The following is a 21,000-nucleotide window of genomic DNA, read 5'->3' on the forward strand; positions in this document are numbered from 1 at the left end:
TTATTCGTTCTTCATTTTTATATATTTATTGTTGATCTCGAAAATTGGACCTTCCACGTGGTCAACTGAGAGCTACTCCACGTATTCCTCCCTGCGCACAATCAACGCACGGTCAGATGCACACGGTCGGTACCAGCGAGGGTAGTGGCGGCCGTATACACTCCGACGGTCAAGTCAAGTTCAGGTGGACGGAACAGTGCCCAGCGGTTGTGCAAAATAATGAGGGGGAGGAGAAAATATATATACTTGCTATGGAGTATGATGTAGTAAGATTTTCATTATCTTTACCTCTTGTCAACCCTTGGGTATTTATAGGTGGGATGAACCGTTGGATGTGAGGCACGTGTATACGTCTGACGGTGTGAGGTGTCTGCTCATAGGCATCAATCAACCGCGTCTGTAGAGTGGGCGGGTAATTGCTTCTCCTGAGTTGAGTTGACATAAAGTTGATAAGTCACATCAACTAGCCTCATGGAGACGTTAAATCAATTTAAACCTTAGGGACAGAAAGGATCTTGGCAAAGATCCCCTTCTGAAATTGTCGGCGGATTCGCCTTGGCCTCAGGGGCAGGGGTGCTTTGGTCAGTTCAGCAGGATCGCCTATGCCTCGACATTGGTGAGATCACTTCGAATATGAGATCGGAGTGTGTGGTGGTGGACATTCCGAAATAGTTCAGATAGGGGCGTAACATTTATAATTTAAAATACTTCTCAAATACGCACTATATATAAACTATGTTTAAGAGTCTCTTAGATATTTAAATTTCAATCCTATATTGGGCAAATCGCAAATTTTATCTATGTTGCTAAATATTCAATAAAATTTCAATTAGGTCATTGAACTTTAATTGAGTTTTTCAATTTAATTTTGACAGGTTGTTGAACTCCAATTTAATTTCAAATAGATCACTGAGTTCAAATTTAGTATCAATCTTTATGACTTTGCAACATGTCATCTCTAAAATTGATGTAACATCATAAAAGTGTTAAAATTTTAAAAAAATAAAAATAAAAATTCACCTTCGAACCTTTTAATTTAAACATATTGTCATTACCTCATTTTACAATTTTTGTTTCAAGAGGGTCATAAGAAGCGATTAAATGAAAGATAAATTACACAATGACTGGCAACTAAAAAATTTCTTTCAATTTGGGAGATGATTAGTGTTGGAACGTGTCATAGTCAAATTTGATACTATATTAAAGTTCAGTGATTCAGTTGAGATAAACACAAGCTTGTAACTCATTTGGGATTGTGAGGAAGTTCAATAAGTAGATCAAATTTATGCAAACTTATCCTAACCAATGAAAAAAAAGGCAAATATATAGTGCAATATTTGAAAGCTAAAATTGGTTTCATTTGGCCATTTTATGAAACAAGTCTGTCTCTAGCGCAAATATTGTAGTATCCAAAAAAACAACAAATGAAGCAACGAAAAAACACAAGGACGAAATTTTGTGGGATGGAAGAGGTTGGGCCCCACATATGCTTCCTTGTCTACGTGGCAACATGTTTTCACATGCATTAACTGCCACGTGGCAGTCAGCAGTGGGTTCGTGTGTCCTGTCCTGGTGGTGCAAATGGTGGTTTGGCCATGTAAGGTTGTCTCCTTTGGGGTCGCCATTTCCCATTCTCATTTGGCCCCACTATGTTTCAAACCTACCCTTCACTTTATTATTCGAAAAACAATAAGCAAAATTGATGTGGTGTAAAAGGAATTAGATTTTATGGAAAAGTTGGATCGACACAAGCAGAACTAGGCAACTTACCGATTTTTAGAAAAATTTTGGAGTTGTCCATTTTTGGGGAAATTTTAGTCAAATTTAATTAAAACGGCTAGTGAACAAAACTCAATAACGTAGGGCCAATTTCAGGCAAATTTCTTTGTTTAGGCATTTGTTTATGCGTTTTTACCTTTTTTTGGGTAATTCTTGTTTTGATTATATCTCAATCAATTTAAGTCAGATTTGAATTTCGTTTGTTGGAGGATAATCCTTAATATTAGGACTTTTAATTTTAGTTATTATCTCGATTTTTTTCCATTTTTAATTTTTTTTATTATTATATAATTTTTTCCCAAATTTTCTAGGGTATTCCCTATATAAAGTATTGTAAGCTCTTTGTGGCCACATTGATTGAAAGAAATACAAATTTTCGTGAGTTTTCCATATTTGTAAGATTTGTTCATTTTTTTTCCTATAAGTTTCCGCTATGTCAAAAATTGTTGCTATGAATATATTTTAGAAAAGAATTTGGACAAAAATGTTTATGTGAAGCTGATTGATATCACATTGTTGAAAAGAAAGTTAGGGAGGAGGAGAAAATGTATTCTTTTATAATTTTGATATCCATTTCTTCATCCTACTAAACTTTTATGTTGTTCTATTTCAAAGTTTTGTATCAATTCACCGCTTTTGTTTTAGACGCATTGCTATACATATTTTATTTTAATTAAGAGATAAATCTCATATCAATTACAATTGGGCGGCACGATAGTCATATGATGCTAACATGGTTAGGAGAATATCTTGATCACTTTTAATGTGAAGTTCTTCTTAATTACTACGAAGGTTATTATATGAATTTTCTTTTCATATTGACCTTATAGAAGAAAATATTACAAGATGAGGATAACGTACTAACTATACCTAAAAAGTTAGGTAGAGAGGAAAACTAGAGAGTTATGAATAGCATAAATTTGGAAGGAGTGTTCATACAAAATCTTTCAAGAAGTATAAATTTAAGATAACTACCTATTGTATTATTCTCTCCTTAATGTTTGGACTTGTTTTCATCAGTGCACGACACAAACAACAGATTTGAAGTTTCATTGTATCCTAGAGGTGTTTTGCTTGCACCACTAATAGTGGAGGCAAATATCATCTCAAGAAAAGCGCAAACACATACTTTTCTCTAACTTCATCTACTTCTGTGCCCCATGCCCCGTCCATTGTGAAGATAGTTCCAACATGTTATTGGATGGAAGAAGATTGGAATAAGATATGCACTTCCTAGGGATTTTTTTTTTTAAATAAAGATCTATTTTCATTTGATATTTTGGCCTAAATTTTTTGACTCTTCACGAATGAGATCCTCCTTTTTGGCAATTGAAAAGATGGGTGATAGAAGCAAGAACAAATTATTTTCTAAGATGATACAAAGGAAAAGAAGGAATTCTTTTTCTACTTAATTTGGAAACAAACAAAAGAAAGCATTCAAGTAACTTGGTATTACAATACCATTTCTTTCAATGTGAAACCCTTTGAGAGGGCTCATTCACCAACTCAGAATTATATATAGAATCTTTGATTGAGTGTAGGTATGTTTTTGTTGGTTATATCTGCTGGCAAGAAAATAAGAAGAAACATATGATATATCAGGTGTACAAGGTATGCTATGTGTTGAAATTTTTTATATGGACCAACACAATTATAATCAACCCACTTAATAAGTATAACTAAGCTTTGTTATGACAACTATATAGTTCAGTAATATACATATTTTGGTATTCCCCAATGAGCCATAATGAGGTAGACTTAATTTACTTTATTATGAGACCTGTGGGTTCACGTTCCTTGTAATATTGTTTTAGTTAATCGATCGAATTGAATATTGTTGGAATTTAGTGGTGTTAGTGGAAGAAATCGAATTAACACATACCGTATATGTAATTTAGATACCGATTTTAAGCATATCGTATATGCAGCTTACCATATTTGCAGGTAACTTACCGTATATGTATCTTACCGTATATGTTGCCTACCGTATATGCATTTGACAGTATTTATATGTATTGTCTTTATCTATTTAGATGCCATATTTTTATATGCCGATTTTTTCACTTACAAATACCGAAATTGCAGTACAACGTATATGCACTTACCTAACCGAATGTCAGTAAATTTTTTTCAGATTTTTATTTTTAATATAAACAAAAAATAAACTTTAAAATATATGAAGTACAAAAGAATATAACTGCATTTTGCAAGTCTAATAGGTAAGATAAAAATTCAGGAAATAAATAAATAAGAAACAAATTTTCAACTCGAGGCCTGTCGAGCACAGTTTCCTTAAAACAGATTTGTCTCCTCACCATAAGTGTTTGAGATTTAATCCGAACGTCTGTTTTTCAGGATACAACGGTAAACCAGTAGAATCTAAGTACTGCAGAAACTACTCCGATGAACTAAGTTAATATTCGAATAATATCACCACCAACACACGAATGCAGATAGAACAACAATATGTAGTATATTTTCGTGTATGCAGACTGTATTTTCGTGTGTTTTCTGGTGTACAAGAATTGCTAGAAAATGAGTCTTAATATAAGATAAATCTGTCATTAACTTTATGGTAATAAATATTGGAGTCATTTCAATTTCTGTTGGAGTTTTAGCAGTTTCAGAAATTCAAAGTCAGTTAAAGAAAGCAAAAAAATTGCAAAACGTGGATTCGTGTACGCATGTAGCACCCCCACACAAGTTCAAGGTCCAAAGGCTATTTCGGTCAGTGATTTACACCCCTGTGCGCACGCGTGGAGAGAACATTTATACTGCACATGATTACACAATTCCAAAGTATAGTCATATATAAAGTGGTTCATGCTTTATTTTTTTCTATGTGGGACAAATTTAATTTTCTCACATAAACTATTTTTCAATGGTCAACTTTGACCTATAATTTCTTATTCATCCATTCATCAATTTTGGCAAGTAAATATATAATTTTGATACTCTCATGGAGGAGAACATGGATCAACTTTGATATTCCAAATTAAACTAACGGGTTCCACCGAAAATTGTGCCAAAAGTGAGCCATTTACTCATTTTTCCCAACTAATATCTCTTTACTGTCATGGACTTTAGCTCAATAGATTCCGAACACTTTATATGTTATAGTTTAAATAAATGATTCTTGAGTTGTGATGCAACCTATTCTATATATGTAAAAGAAAAATCTATTGCACATAAAGATGGGAACAAGGGTAAATTCATCACGCTTATCACATAATGCAATTTGTTCGTTGCCTCTTTAAGATTTTTGTGCATTTGTAATCTTTGTCAAAAAAAAGTTAATGAGATGATAATCGTTAATTTGAACTTCACGGGATGCATGTTCTTAGATCTTTATGTATATGTGCTACAATTAGAAAATAGATAATGATCCTGGAAGGTATGATTGTTATTAACTTATTATCTATGGATAATATGGTTTATTACTGTTGAATATGAGGTGTAAGGTTAACAATTTATTCTCTATAGCAAAGATGAAAGTTCCAAACTAGATTTAAAAATAGAATTTCAATACTTACATGGGTTATGGAATCACGAGTTTTGGCACAAACTATGGTAAATATGAAAGTATAAAGAAGATTAGATACCAATTAAAACTATAATTCGCCGGTCAAACAATGAAGAAAACACTGATTTTTAAGAGCCAGGGCTGTGACTTCATGCCTATTGAAGAAGGAGGCAGTGACTCATAGGCTTTAGCAAAAGAAAGCTTTCAATCAGTTGTTGCTTTAAACTGAAGATCTAAAGGCTTATGCCATGTATCAAGCAATTAAGGGTTCTCAATCTACATTACATATTATAATTCTAGAAACTCCGTGAGGAGAGATGTTGAGGTTATCTCACGTCGGTTGTGGATAGGGTTAGTATTCAGTTTTTAAGTGTGAGGAAAAGTCTTACCTCTTGAGCTAACTTTTGGGATTAAGAAAATTCAATAACACCTAACACTGGTATCAGAGTCTGGTTTATTAACAAGTTTTTGGCCCAACAATCACGAATATATGAGTTTGTGTGAGGGGGAGACGAGTTTGGTCTCCCGCAGGCCCGTTGTGTAAGGGGAGGCATGTTTGGTCTCCCGCAAAACTCGATGTGTGAGGAGGAGATTGTTGAGATTGTCCCATATCGGTTGTGGATGAAATTACTATTCAATTTATAAGTGCGAGGAAAAACCTCACTCTTGAGCTAACTTTTGGAGTTGAGAAGACCCAATATTATTCAACACTGGTATTAGAGCAATTCTTATAACTTACTTGTTCCCAACAAGAGATTGTCAACAACAACAAGTAGAAACAAGTCATGCTAACGGTAAAATCAAGGACACAGACATGGAGTGGAGAACTTGTCCTCAAACACATGGGCACCGTAGTTTTTTATTTTCCCTCCTCAGATAATAGTTAAATCTCCCTCTCATACACGTACATATATACATTATAATGATTAAATACTTTTCCTTAGACAATCATGCTACATATACAAGGATTTTTGCCATACAACTTGACACATTGTCAGCTGGCACAATTTCATTAGATATTAGACATAAAACAATTTTAAATCAGTCAATTCAGTATTGCCAGCTCATCATCTATAAAAATCCATGTATATATCATTTGTACAAGGAGCTTAATTCTTCTTGCAAGCCCATTTGGCAGGGACTATTCCATGCATCATTACCATTACATAGGTTCATTGGTGTTGGGCCTCAACATGGTTTTCTTTAGTGTCTGAGTGATTCAAATCCAAGACCTCCTCTTTAAGCCCCCAACGTGGCTAGTATATATACGTAATGGTGCAGAAATAGCCATTGAGTGAAGGGGCTTGTAAAGAAAAGTATGTAGTCGTTACAGAGAGAGGGGGTATATTAATGGTTTTGTTTGATGGGGGTCCAGTCTTGATTAAAAAGTGAAAAAAGGGGACATGGGTGGCCTCCAGTATGTTCAATTTAGTTTTCAAGGGTTCAGCATCAGGCACCTGCATGTTCTCTCTGAACCAAATTCATCTCTTACAATACCTGCATTTAATGCCTCATTCCCCTCTTCTCACTACATATATGCACCAATATCTCTCTACTCATAAACCCACCTTACTCTTATTCTCTGAATCACAAGATAATTAATCTCTCAACTACCATGTCTTCTCTTGTTTATTTTTTTCTCTCTCTTTATTATTTTCATGCATGCACTGGTCGACCACTTGCAGTTTTTGATCAAGAAAATAGCAGTCAAATTCAGCTTTCTGGAAAGGTTAGCTTTATATATTGCGTATACGTTTTTGTACTTAAGGTTGTTGTAGATAAGTAGCAGCATCTGCATTAGGACGTCCCAACTAGGCCGGCGCCTCTTTAGCACTCTCGTTAAAAATGTCTACAAAACCTATAATTAAGCCTACTGTATGTATCAGAATAAATAAACGTGAAACTAAAACTTAAAGCTACCCGCCACTCAGTAGAGAGGGATTCTAGGAGCTCTGGATGCCTGTGAATCCATATGTCATATATACATATATAGATAAAAAGTTACAAAAATTATAATAAATATAGTCTTATTATAATACTTCACTCTGCAGGATGTGAAGACTTTTTATGGTGCAAATTCTATGAAGCTAAATAATCAGAAGGCATACTTAGTTAAGGAAGGTGAAGACATCAAAGGTTGCTAACGATACACTTTTTCATTCATTTATTCATATTTCTTTTTTCCTTTTATCTAGTGCTATAATAGTGTTTGTGAATATACAATATATTTGGTTAACAAAGAGTGGGGTGATCTCTATACTCAGTTTGCAGGCAGTAATCCACCATGAAGTGGACAATAATAGTGCGAGTAAAATCATGTTTAAAATTCAAACAAATAAATGTGTATCCTATGTAATTAGTCAACATTTCAAATATGATATGAGAGTGTGCAAAGTTCCTGAGTTCAAGTTGAGCTGTCGAAAATTTATGAAAATTATGTATGGATCATGTCTTTGATAAAAATTGAATATGCCGTCCTACATGGATGAAATGGTTTAACAAACAAGAGGCAGCTACAGCCTACAATAAACAGACAGATCGGAGTGTCCAATGATAAGTAAAACAAAAGGGCATAGGGAGTAAAAGAGAAATTGCAAAGCCAAACAAAACTTTACCAAAAAGTCAAGTTTGTAGTTAGATATAACAAGGTATGGAGTTAATTAAATTATTATATGCTAGCTAAGCATTTCCATAAGAATCTCAATTTAAAATCTCCATTTAAAAGGTCAAGTTTGTAGTAGTCATCAAATCTCTTGTTGGATGAAATGTTTCCTCCAACAATTATAAATAAAGAGGGCAAAGCTCGTTGCTCAATAAATAAAAGCCAGGATTCCTTGACTAACTAAACTTGAAGCGAGTTTTTTACTAATCAGTGCCTTTGGATGGTCTCTTTCTCTTAGCCTTGTCCTTGTAAGTATTTCATGCCGTTTAAGAGCAGTTCTTATGTGAATATATTTCTCTAAACTAATATATGAATTTCTCTGCAGTCTTTAAATAAGTTCAATGGAAAGTTTTTGATTCATCTATCATTATATATGGCACGAACAAAGATAAAATGACATGCGCATATATACTTCAAACTAATTGATTTTTTCCCCGATGGACAAATTAGTTGTTTTTGAATAAGTACTGTAATTTTTTTTTTATTGTTATTAACATTGGAATCTAGCCTAGCTATTTTATTTTTTTTAAAATAATAATAATAATAATAACAACAACTTAGTACAAAGTTCTAATAATAATATCACAAACTATCATAACAAATGAAACAAGAAAATGTACCTAAACCTAATAACATGACACGTGAAACAAGAAAATGCACCTACAGAAAGACGGACGCTGTCAAATCTGGCAGAGCAGAGGTCGTGAGTTCGAAACATGGGGCTCTTGGAAGGCAAGGATTTATTCTTGGAAGGCAAGGGAACATTTGGAAGGCAAGGATTTATTCTTGGAAGGCAAGTGGGAACTTAGAAGGCAAGGATTATTCTTGGAAGGCAAGGTGCAACTTGGATTGACTTGCTTGGCACTTTGTCAGACCAGGTGGGGAGCGCTCGGACCCTGGCCAGTTGGAGGCACATCCTGCGATTAACCGGACTGTGTGAAGAGGGGCCGGAACTTAGTACAAAGTTCTAATAATAATATCACAAACTATCATAACAAATGAAACAAGAAAATGTACCTAAACCTAATTACATGACACGTGAAACAAGAAAATGCACCTACAGAAAGAACAAATTAATGAGGTCAAAATGTTTCTCCATTATTAAATCCCCTGAAATCCACTAATGATTTCTAAACTCGTCCTTTAAAATTTTACTAAATTCATCATCTGAATAATCTTCCGTGGACGAACCTTGAAGTGAACCATGAAGAGGAACCTCTAGGTATCTTCCGTGGACGAACCTTGAAGCGAACATTGAAGAGGAACTTCATTGGACATTGAATTATCACTGTGCAGTTAGCTGGTAGAGGATCGATGAGATGGTTAAAAGAATTATCTATCAAAACATTGTCCAAACCTGAGAACGAATCTAAATAAGGACTTAAATCATCTGCCAAATCGAAATTATCTCGACTAATTCCCAAAACATCCTCTTCAAATTCCATACTGGCCATTTCTTGTTGCAAGTACTTGGACCTGAAAGCAGAATTCTCACATGGAAAACTAGCTGATGCAAGATCATAACAGTCAAAATTGAGGTTAGAATTAATTAAAATATGATCATCAGCAAATGTGTTATCGAAATGGCCGCTCGGAATACAATTTCCGAACTGGTTCATTAGCAAATTTCCCTCTTGAAAATTGTTTTTCTTGCACACTATTCCTTCAAGATTAGTCTTCGTTTGAGTCAGTTCATGGTCATTTTTTCTCAATTCAGTAACATGATCCTCATTGATCCTTTGTCGCTTATTTGGAATGGATTTTTCTTCTTTTTTATAAATCCTACACAAAACCCAGTCATCAAGCCTCATGTCATCTGCAGATAGTTTTATTCTGGGAGGTTGATGGACACTAAACTCCTGCATCATCCAATTAGTTTTCTTTCCTCTTGGTGGTTTCCCTTTGTTAAAAACTAATGCTTTCTTGGCTCCAACGACTTCATCCTTATGGGTTGTGCTATTTGCACAGGGCCCTGTGCACAGGGCCTGAGACATGGGGTGGACCCCACAAATGTGTGGGGTCCACCCCATGTCTCAGGCCCTGTGCACACCCTGTGCACAGGGCCCTGTGCAAGGAGGATTACCCATTATAATAAATAAGCTTGTCAGCTCCTGTAGCCTTCCAGTAACCATCGCCTGCTGCTCGATTCGGTCGGCTGCCATTTTTATATTTTCGGTCCCTTGGGGTGAAAAAGGACCACGAGTTTATTCCATTATCCGAGTAATTCTCTACTAGATCCTTAGGATTATGCTTGTAAAGCTCAACATCTCTTATAATGCTATACGGCATCGGCTTATTCATGATCGTATTCTTTAAGTAATGAAGAATGAGTTCATCGTCTTCAGGAATAAACCGATATTCTGGAGGAAACCAATGAGTATAAATTGGTTCATTTTCAGATGGAAAATTTTTCAGCTGAGTTGCAGAATTAAGATGATTTGTAGGGCTAATAGGTCTCTGACCAGAGGCAATGAGATTTGCCCCTGGTGGCTGACCAGAATGCATGGTTATTAAAGGCCGGCCCTCTAGCCTAGCTAGTTGATGATTTGCTTTTCAATAATTCCATTTGTTTAATTCATACCATTTTTATAATTTTTTTTTTCTATTACAGGTAACGAAGTTAAGATGTCATATTTTGGGAAGATTTTTGAGGACACTGCAGAAAAAATGGTACATCTTTCAAAATCTTTGGCTAACACATGCTATGTAGCCTATACTTGTATGCATGCATGGTGCAGTTAGAAAACGGAACATATATAGAAAACAGTATATATAGATATATTATAAAATTGAAGCTTAGGAGGAGGCCTAAGACCTTACCTCTGATTACTGAAAATACTAAACATAAAACTTAGCCCCTGTTTGATTCCCATTACCTAAAAATAAAAATGGGGGAAATAGTATTTTTTAGAAAAATGAGTGATTGAAAAAGAAGGAAAAGTTTTCGATTTATGTGTAATATTATTTTATGAAATATTGTGTGGTTTAAAATATGGGAGAGAATAATAGAATGTAATGTAATTTAATTTAATGGGGATCAAACATGGGCTTAGTTTGTAAAGAAAATTGGCCATAAGAGTAAAATTGGCTATAGGAACTATTTTTGGATCTCATGCAATCTCGTTATGCTCTTCATTATTATGCATTAAGGTATTTTGTGGCTTATCTGAACTTGAATAATATGTATTTGCAGGAACGTGAGAGAGAAGAACGGTCCACATTGGAGTCTCCCTTGAAGAAAGCCAAGAAAAATGCAATATCAAAGGAAAGTGACACTATAGAGGATATAGTGGTGATGGACTACGCAAAACCACATCGTAAACCACCTATTCATAACAAAGAACCCTAGATTAGTGATGTTAAACCTTAATTTCTCCACCGTTTGGTATTTGGGTAAGATTTTGAATCTTTTATTTTTCTTGATAAATTAAAGGGTAATAAAGAAGAATCACAGCTGAGCAAGCTAGGGTGATTTGATCTTAGATATAATTATTGATAAAGAATTTGACTTTTATTAAGTCGTACAAGAAAAAAAATATGGAAAAAAGTGCTAATAGAATTATAGAAATTCCCGTGGAAATATCTATTCCAGCAATTATATTATTGTGTTTCTTCAATGTTTAAAACAAGTTGCAGCTGGTATGAATGTGATGAATTGGTGGAGGATCAATGGTCCCTATTTATATGTATGGTGTTTTTTTCCTGTAATAAATGTGCTGCGAATAAAGAAATATACAAACGTGATGTTTGGCCGTCGACATAAATGATGTTATTCATTTCTGTGTATTGCAGACACTTGGTTTATCCGGTTCTTGCACTTTCAGTTAACTGTCCAACTACACCGATCATCGACTATACAAAAAATTCGTAAAGTATATATTTTTTTAGTTCTTTGTGATTTATATGAACTATTGTCCAACAATCACAATCACGAAAACTTCATACTCTATATCCCCCTAGAAATTAACTCAAGCATACAGATTAAGCTCGTACCTCTGCATCCTTAGCATGTTTGATGAAGCTTAAAATAAAGCGCAAAATCACTACCAAACAAGCACCAAAACTATAAATGAGTTGTTGGAAACTAGTTCGTTGAAATCATGAAAATTTGCCTATCCCGTTTTAAGGGAATAAAAAAAATACACTCGTTATCATGAATTGCATAGACTAGAAACAATGGTGGAGGCACTAGTGAGAGATTGCTCAATTCAAGGAAGTAGATAAATAAGTAATATCAAAAATCATGTAAATTGAACAGGTGAATCTCGTGGAATCATAACTTGTTTAATATATGAATCACCCAATGGGTAGTAAAAATTCTTGTCAATACTCAGACCCCTTAATCTACCATTGAATTCACTACAATCAACGACCGCTACAGTTTATAATGAATGGGTTCATAAATCAATAAATTCGAAAGTCTTGAATGGCAGAATTAAATTGGTAAGAGAGTGACGTGAGAAAAGCACACACACCAAATGTTCCAATTGCACATACAACAGAAGGAATGGTGGACCTCTATGCATGCCTTTGGTACAACCATCTGTTGACTGAAAGAAGAGAGAGAAATAGTGGTCTAACACACATAATCATATCTCGGGGACCCTATTTGCTTAAGCTACACAGTGGCTGAGGGGAACAAGGTTGGACTGCCTGAGTAACGTTGATCGCAAGCTCTAAATCATTTTTGGCATGCTTTTACCAACAGATGAATGTTTTTAGAGGATTTCTTTAGGCACTTAATTAGTAATTTTCACTTGTATTCTAATTGATATGCTTCTCTTTTATTTAGTTACTGTTGACCTCTTTTTTTGTAGAACTTACATGGCCAACAGATTTCAGGTCCTCTCCCGTCCAAATAAGTTTCATGTTCTACACACTTGAATAAATCGTAAGTTATATGGGGCCTTCTCCAAATATTGGAGAAGCAGTCGCGTACACTCCAACAGTCAAGTCAATCAATTTGTATGGAAAGGGGCTGCGGGACGTGTTGAGGACGTGAGCCAATAAGTAACAAAGGTCCAGGCTTGCCAGCACAGCTCTGTAGGAGTGGCATCTCGAGTGTGGCCATTGTGTATCTTATGGACGAGGAAGTGCAACAACTGAGGAATTCAGTGAAGCTGATTTTGGAGTTGCTAACTAAGTTGGCAATTTGAAGAAGAAATTGAATAGGAGACTATTTTATTTGAGTTGCAAAATTTAGTATATTTTACAATTGGTCAAGTTAGTATCTATTTCATTTAATGGTTTCAATGTACTGAAAAATATAAAATTTTATTGATGAGAACGCTTTGTACAGCATTACAATTCAAATCAAGGGCGGGAATAAAAAATGAAGAAAAAACGAAGTTTCACCTCCATAAATATTTCATCCTGGCAGGCTTAGCTGTTGGTGCGATCTTTAAAGTTGTTGTTGGAATATAGCTTGCCCTTTCGGTGGTGGCCTTCGGTTCATATTAGATAACTCGAAGTGGTCGTGTTGCTGATGTGGGCTGTCCGGCGCGCCAAATTCATCTCCATGCACATCCATTCCTACGTATTGTTGCACTACAAGAACTGAATACATTGATGCAAAATCCGATGATGCTAACAAATCTCCAATTGCACCGAGCTCGGGACACTCACTCCAATCCGTAAGCCCGGCTGTGAGAGGAGATATCATTCCTTGTCCTCTACCTACTATAAAAAGGTCATGAATGGGATCTATTGATCTTATTGCGGCTACGGTCTCTTCTCCGTGATTCACCACTTTCTCGGTGTAAACTATGGAACCATCATTTGCGGTTCTTGCTCTGAACTCATTGATGTAGTCTTCGTCTAGCTGTTTGTCTCTATCAGTATCTGTTACCACTGTCAATATTTCACGCCCACTTTGCGTATGATCAAACGCGTGTTCACCTGGGACGAAGCGCATGACAGTGAGATTGATTCCCGGATGCTCGCACATCCTCCAGGCATATGCTAATGCTTCTCTATCATCCTGGCCGCCAAAGAAAAGTACAACTATATGGTGGTTGATCTGATTTGCAGACAATCTTGTTGATACACTAAGGCCTGATGGTTTTGTAGAACAAAGAGGAAGAGATAGATTTTTCTGAGGAAAATATCAGTACATCTTGTTGATCCACTTAGGCCTCTATCAACAAGAATGCCGACAGAACAAGGTGCATTAGCTAATACATTCTGGTTAATTGTTCGAAAAGCTGGATTAGTTGATTCCATTCCTCCATCAACAGTTTGTTGTTTGTGAAAAGGAATAATAATAAAGGAAACACGTTTATCCTCAGCCACATTGCAAATGTCTTCATGCATAGTCGAATAAGGGGATATGGCAGTGAGGGGTTGAACTGATACACACCCAATGTGCTGCTCGAAGTTTTCAAACGCATTAATAATATGATCCGATTGCGCTTGAGTCCGGTTAAGTGCAGGCCGACCTAATTTTCGTGTGTTGTGGACAATAAGCATGGCAGAAGCACGCCCTGTGAGTTCAACAAGGTGGAGTGCATATATACAAATTGGAGATTTTTTCGTTGGATGGGAAGCTTCAAGGAGACTAATGATTGTTGGAACATTTCTCGGTGTGTGAATGCAAGCAAGTACCCGAAACTCTCCTTCCTGTTTTGATCTTTGGATTGTTCTTCTTTTATAACGTACAGCTTTCCTTGCCGGCTTGTATATACTCGTCACAATTGGTGCGATAATTGCTGTCATAATCACTGCTACTGTTACCATTATCGCAAAAGATTTGTCATCAAGAACCTGCAGAATCCATTGGATTAGTGTAAGAAATTAATAAAATCATTTATTTGAATAATCACAGAGACTAAAAATAAGTACCTTTTGATCTTTACCAACATTAAGGACAATCATCTCAACTAGGCCTTTAGTGTTCATGAGCAAACCAAGTGTAAGACCTTCGTTAAATGGCATTTTGTAGTATAGAGAAACGAATAGAGTTCCTGCAACTTTGCCAACACATGCCAGAATAATCACAAGCACTAGAATGGCCCAAGTACCGACTCCAGTTATTGCAGCAATGTTCGTCTTGAGGCCGCTAATGGCAAAGAAGAGTGGTAGAAGAAGCCCAGAAACAAAGTCTTCGAGTCTTTCTATAAGGGTTATACCAATTGGTCCATTTGGAATAACTAAGCCAAAAACAAAAGCTCCAAAAACAGAATGTGTTCCAATAGCATCCGTTATAAAACCAGATATCATAACCCCAGTAAGAATTAAACAAATACTGAATTCACTAATGGATTCGCCTTCCGGGATTCGTCTTATCATCCATGATATTAGAGGCCTAATTACATATACACAAAAAGCTACAAAGGCTACACTTGACAAAATCACCCAAATTGAAGCCAAGGACTTCACATCATTCTCAGCCAGTGCAATGGCAAAGGCTAATAGAATCCATGCACACATGTCATTAATAAGTGCCGAAGACATGGCAATTCTTCCAATCTCCGTGTTAAGAAGTTTTAGCTCAGCTAGGATTCGTGCAAGCACAGGAAATGCAGTAACAGAAAGTGCTACTCCAAGGAAAAGTATAAAGGTTCCGAGTTTTACAAGCTGTGCGTCTTTATGCAACATGAAGGCAAACGAAATGCCTATCAAAAATGGCAATATCATACCGGCAATTGCCATAGCCAAAGCCCTTTTGCCTGTGCGTCGAATAACAGCAATGTCCATTTCTACTCCAACTAGAAAGAGGAAATAAAGAAGTCCTACATTTGCCATTGTCTCTAGTACCATTACACTTCTAAGAGGAAATACAGTGTTTGCGAATTTGGCACTACGTCCTAGCACTGATGGCCCCAAGATTATGCCACCCTGATACAATTTTTATGAATCAGTGAATTACAGATGAAATAAACTTTTCATTTTAAATTTTGTTCTTCTAATACCATAATTCCAATGGGATAAATGATCATGCATTCATAATTTTCATCAAACATATCCATCACATGCAGGCCAAAAAACATAAACAAAAACACGAAAAAAGAATCAAAAGAAAATCTAGAAGAAATAATCCACGAATTAATGATGTAAACCTACAAGGATCTCAGAAATGACACGAGGCTGGCGAAAGGGTTTGAGGAGAAAAACAAGAATTCTCGTCGTAACAACAACCAATGTCAATTGCAAAATGAAAAGTGGCAAAGAATAATCCAATGGATTATCACCCTGCCAGATCCCATTCGTCGTTATCATAGTCGGGGCGTAACATACTATTGTATCATCCGTTATGTTCCTGGCCCTAGCTGTCCGCTCGTCCATTTTTCCCTTTCTTATTAATATCTCGCTACAAAATGTCCTAAAGGAACTGTTTTTTTCCTTTTGTTATTTCACAAAATGTTCCATACTGCTATACACAGTATCACCTAGACAAAACCCATTATATGACTGAAAATTTAACGTTGAACTTATTTTGGCCAGAAGGTGAAGAGAAAAAGAGAGGAAAAGTTGTTAATCTGGAAGCATATTGAATTTAACATTCTTTCTAGTGAAACTGCAAATAAGAAATTGTGTGGCTGTGAAAAATTTTCTATCCTTTCGGTGAATGAGGGCTGTATATGTATTCTATGGTTTATATATTACCATAACAAACTAAAGCCTACTTTTATTTTATATTTCTTTTTCAAAGAATTGACTAATTTGATACTCCTAAATTCAGGGAGAGGGGAAGAGAGATGAAAGATGGTTCACCAGCTAAGGCTTAAAACCTATATTTTCTTCATTTGATTTTTGTACATCGAAAATTGGAGGTATTTCATTCAGAAAAGAATAAGTTTATCTATATTAGTAAAGATGGCTATATCTATTTATATCTATTTATGTGACAATGATCCTTGGTTGTCAGATTGAATTATGATACACTTGAATACATTGAACAAGTGATCATGCATTTGCATTTCTACCAACGATAGAAATCATTACTCATTACGAAAGTTGGTACAAAGTACCAATGGGCCAATGCTACTTGGTGCGATTGGTGCGATTGTCCTATAAGGAAGCGCGGCCACCCAGACGAGGTGGCAACTTGGCATTGGCTAGTGCCACTTGGTGTGACTGCTCCATGGAAGTATTTCTCGTGAACAAGCTCGTGGGCCCACCTGAAGATAAAATTAAATTTTTTTTTCAATTTCAATGATTTTTTACATTTTCATTTCAATTTTCTACTCTAATCTCCAATTTCTCAATCTCCAATACTTTAAATTTTCACATGTACTCTTTTTTATTAAAAAACATGTACAAGTAATAGTTACAAGTATTGAAATTTTCACATATACTTTTTTTTAAAAAAAAATTGTACACAAAATATTTATATTTATTTATGTATGATATAATTAACTCCATCTACATTTAATGTAGTTGGTACAGAGCCCCCAAAAAGGGTTTATCCTGTATTTAATTTTTAAAAAATTTTCTTTTTAATAATTTTCTTCTATTTTAAATAAAAAAATCAAAAGGTTCCCAGGTGAAATTGCTTGACTCGACTCTACTCATTGCCATGGCTACTCACGTGAGTAGGGGGATGAAAGTAGAAAAGTTTTTTTCTCTATCAGGATTTCTCTACTTCGATTTCCTGATATTTCAAGAGAGAAGCATGGTTAGTTTCTTGTTATATTTAGAGGCATGTTGACGTAAATTCCATGGAGGCACGTTAAATTTATTGGTGGCAAATGCTAAGCACAAGGTTTGGAAATTATTGGCCGCTAATGCTAAGCGCAAGGTGTGGAAGTTGGTGTACTATTGTGGCATGGGAATATAATCACCATATTGTATTACCATACAAAAAATATATGGGAACTTTTATCAATCCTGTTTTTTAGCCTGGTTTTAAACCTGGCCCTGTGGCTTTTTTTAAGTTTTATATAGAGAATTATGCAGCTATCTTCTAATATAATTCTCAAAATGCTACCAAATGGTCTTCGGTCTAATCTTGTTGAATATTTGTTAAAAATCAATGAAATGATAATGGGCTTATTGTTGGGCTCAATTGTGGAATTAGTAGAATCAAAAGAAATCAAAAAATGGAAATTTTGATTTTTGCCTGTGTACATATAAGTTTATTTTTGTGCGTACACGAAATGTGCTTTAACTAAAACAGAATCAAATTTGCTTCTATTATGCGTATGCGTTATGTTAAAAATTAGCTGTTTGTTGGTTTTTCAATTTGAAACTTGGAAACCGTTTTGCATTAAAATTTTTCACTTTTCATCATGTTTTGACACTATTTCGTGGTGTATTGATTGAGGTCTATATACAGTTGATAAATGATTAATAGAATATATTAGAAATATTGAAAAACATCTTGAGATCCACATATCATTCCACATTAAATCAAACTATTAATTTACATTCATATTCAATATCTTCCTAGTGTTCTTAAAGTTTTGGAGGATTGCACTTATACTTTAGTGTTGAATCCTTTATAAGACTTGATATAATTCTACAAACAATTTGCCAAAATCTTTAAGCATCTCATTCAATTTCGAGAGGGGGCAGATATCGTTTGAGGATAGGGACTCGGGTTCGAGACTTCGAATTTGTTCTTGACAACTTTTTGATTTCTTCATCTTGTTGCTGTAATTTTTGTTATTTCTTTTGTCTACTCTCCAAACCCCTTTGTTTCCAACAATCTCAAACGATATTTCTACGATAGAGAGCAAGACAATAATGGCTATAATCAAACTTATGAATCAAGACCTGATATGGTTGGATTGGTTTTATGGCACAAACTTTATGCGGTGGCAAGATAAATTAAAGTTTCTCTTAATGGCGTTGAAGATCTTCTATATCCTTGATCCAGATTTGGCTTAATTACCGAAACCCGCAAATGGAGAGACCGAAGCAATCAAAGTCGAAAGACAGAAACGTCAAGAAGATGAAATGATTTGCCGCGATCACATACTCAATGTGCTGTCAGATCGCTTATATGATTTATATACCAACACAACATCAGCGAACGAGATTTGGAATGCCTTGGAAAGTAAGTACAAAGTGGAAGAGGAAGGTACCAAGAATTTTTTATTTCAAAGTACTTTGACTTTAAATTTTTTGATAATATCCTCCCACTTCCCCAAGTACAAGAATTGCAAATAATTTTCAACAGAATAAAGGTGGTGAAAATTGAAATCCCAAAGACCTTTCAAGTGGAGGCTATAATTGCTAAACTCTAGGGGATTTGGAAAGGATATTAGAAGAAGATCATGTATATTTTCGAAGATTATTCTTTGGAACAATTGTAAAAATATCTTTGAATTAAAGAAAGAATCTAGATTGCGTGATAAAAGTGAAAACTCTTTAGAAGGAACTTCCAAGACTAATGTTGTGGATAAATTTGAACTGCTTGCGAAATCCATCAAGATGAAGTCTTCGAGGAACCTTAATAAGTCCAAGAAGAAGATCAAAGGAGAATGTTTTGTGTGTGGAAAACCCAGTCACTATGTTAAGGAGCGTAGACACCGAAAGCAAAACAATTTTGAGGGTAAAGTGAATTCCGTCCAAGAGAATAAAATTGTGGCCACTGTAAGCGATATAAATGTGATCAAGGAAAAGGTTCTCGAGTGATGGTATGATACTTGTACTACCGTACATGTATTATATGACAAATCCTTATTCAAAACATATCACGAGCTAGATGGAGACCAAGAGATTCAAATGGGTAACGAGGTTCGGTCCAAGGTGATTGGAAAAGGAAACGTTGATATCATCTTCACTTCGAGGAAAATCGTTACTTTGACAAATGTACTACACGTTCCGGATATGAATAGGAACTTAGTGAGTGGTAATCTCATAGGAAAATCGGGTATTAAATGTGTGTATGAATCCGATAAACCGTATTCTCTCTTAATGGAAAATTTGTTGGTAAAGACTATTATAGTGAAGGAATGGTCAAACTTTGTACCATTGACAAAGAAATGAATAAAACTAATTTTGCTTATATTTTTTATTCCTTTTCATTTTGACATACTAGATTCGGTCATATTGGTAGAAGTACTATGAAACGAATGAAAAATTGTGACTTGATTTTATATGATGAAAATAATGAAAGTAAATGGAAGATATGTATAAAATCTAAGACGATTAAAAAGCCTTATCATAGTGTGAAAAGGACTTCTAGCATTTTAGAAATAATCCACACCGATATATGTGAAATGAATGGCATGTTAACTAGAGGTGGAAATAGGTACTTCATCACTTTATTGATGACTTTTCTAGATATACATATGTTTACTTATTGAAGCATAAAAGTGATGCCTTTGATATGTTTAAGGCATACAAGAATGAAGTTGAAAATCATATAGGAAAAAAAATTAAAACCTTAAGGAATGATAGAGGTGGTGAATACTTTTCCAACGATTTTAGTTTTTTTTGTGAACAACATGGCATAATTCATCAATGTTCTGTACCTAGGAAACCCGAACAAAATGGTTTGGCTGAAAGAGAAAATAGAATTTTAGTATAAATGATTAATGACATGCTTATATATGCTAAGTTGTCATTTAACTTGTGGGGTTAAACTTTATTAAATGCATGTAAAGTACTTAATAGAATTTCTTCTAAATATACAAAAGTTTCTCCTTATAAATTGTAGAAAGGAAGAAAATCGAACATGGGATATTTCAAAGTATGGGGATGTCTTGCTTATTGTAAGAAGATGAATTCCAGTCGGACTAAATTGGGACCAAGAGGCATTAACTGTGTATTTGTTGGATACATTATAATAGAAAATCTTATAGGTTATTAAATTTGGAGACCAATGTGATTATCGAATCTAGTAATGTAGAGTTCTTTAAGGATTCACTATCTTCGGATAATGTATTGAGGAAAAATCTTAAAAATATATCTAACTCAAGTGGAACACGTAATGAAATGTCTTCTAATGACATTGATGAGTCTAGTGAACCATGAAGAAGCAAGAGAACTCGAGTTGAGAAATCTTTAGGACCGGATGAAATTGATTCTCAACTTATTTCCTTTTACTTAGTAAAGGAAAATGAGTTGAATATTGTAAGAACAATTT

General features: G+C 35.0%; 2 protein-coding genes across 2 annotated transcripts; one reads left to right on the plus strand and one right to left on the minus strand.

Moving 5' to 3' along the window:
* The first annotated feature begins 6,881 nt into the window (after window positions 1–6,881).
* LOC111396562 lies at window positions 6,882–11,708 on the plus strand. Its single transcript, XM_023022972.1, has 4 exons — window positions 6,882–7,031; window positions 7,354–7,438; window positions 10,576–10,634; window positions 11,158–11,708. Exons 1-4 carry the CDS (start codon window positions 6,918–6,920, stop codon window positions 11,311–11,313), a joined length of 414 nt encoding a protein of 137 aa, XP_022878740.1. The 5' UTR covers window positions 6,882–6,917; the 3' UTR covers window positions 11,314–11,708.
* Window positions 11,709–13,305: 1,597 nt separating this feature from the next.
* LOC111396563 (cation/H(+) antiporter 15) lies at window positions 13,306–16,397 on the minus strand. Its single transcript, XM_023022973.1, has 4 exons — window positions 16,026–16,397; window positions 14,805–15,800; window positions 14,099–14,726; window positions 13,306–14,018 (listed from the first exon to the last, which is right to left on the minus strand). Exons 1-4 carry the CDS (start codon window positions 16,245–16,247, stop codon window positions 13,366–13,368), a joined length of 2,499 nt encoding a protein of 832 aa, XP_022878741.1. The 5' UTR covers window positions 16,248–16,397; the 3' UTR covers window positions 13,306–13,365.
* Window positions 16,398–21,000: the final 4,603 nt, after the last annotated feature.

The sequence above is a fragment of the Olea europaea genome, chromosome 6 (assembly GCF_002742605.1).
Source record: "Olea europaea var. sylvestris chromosome 6, O_europaea_v1, whole genome shotgun sequence".
NCBI lineage: Eukaryota > Viridiplantae > Streptophyta > Magnoliopsida > Lamiales > Oleaceae > Olea > Olea europaea.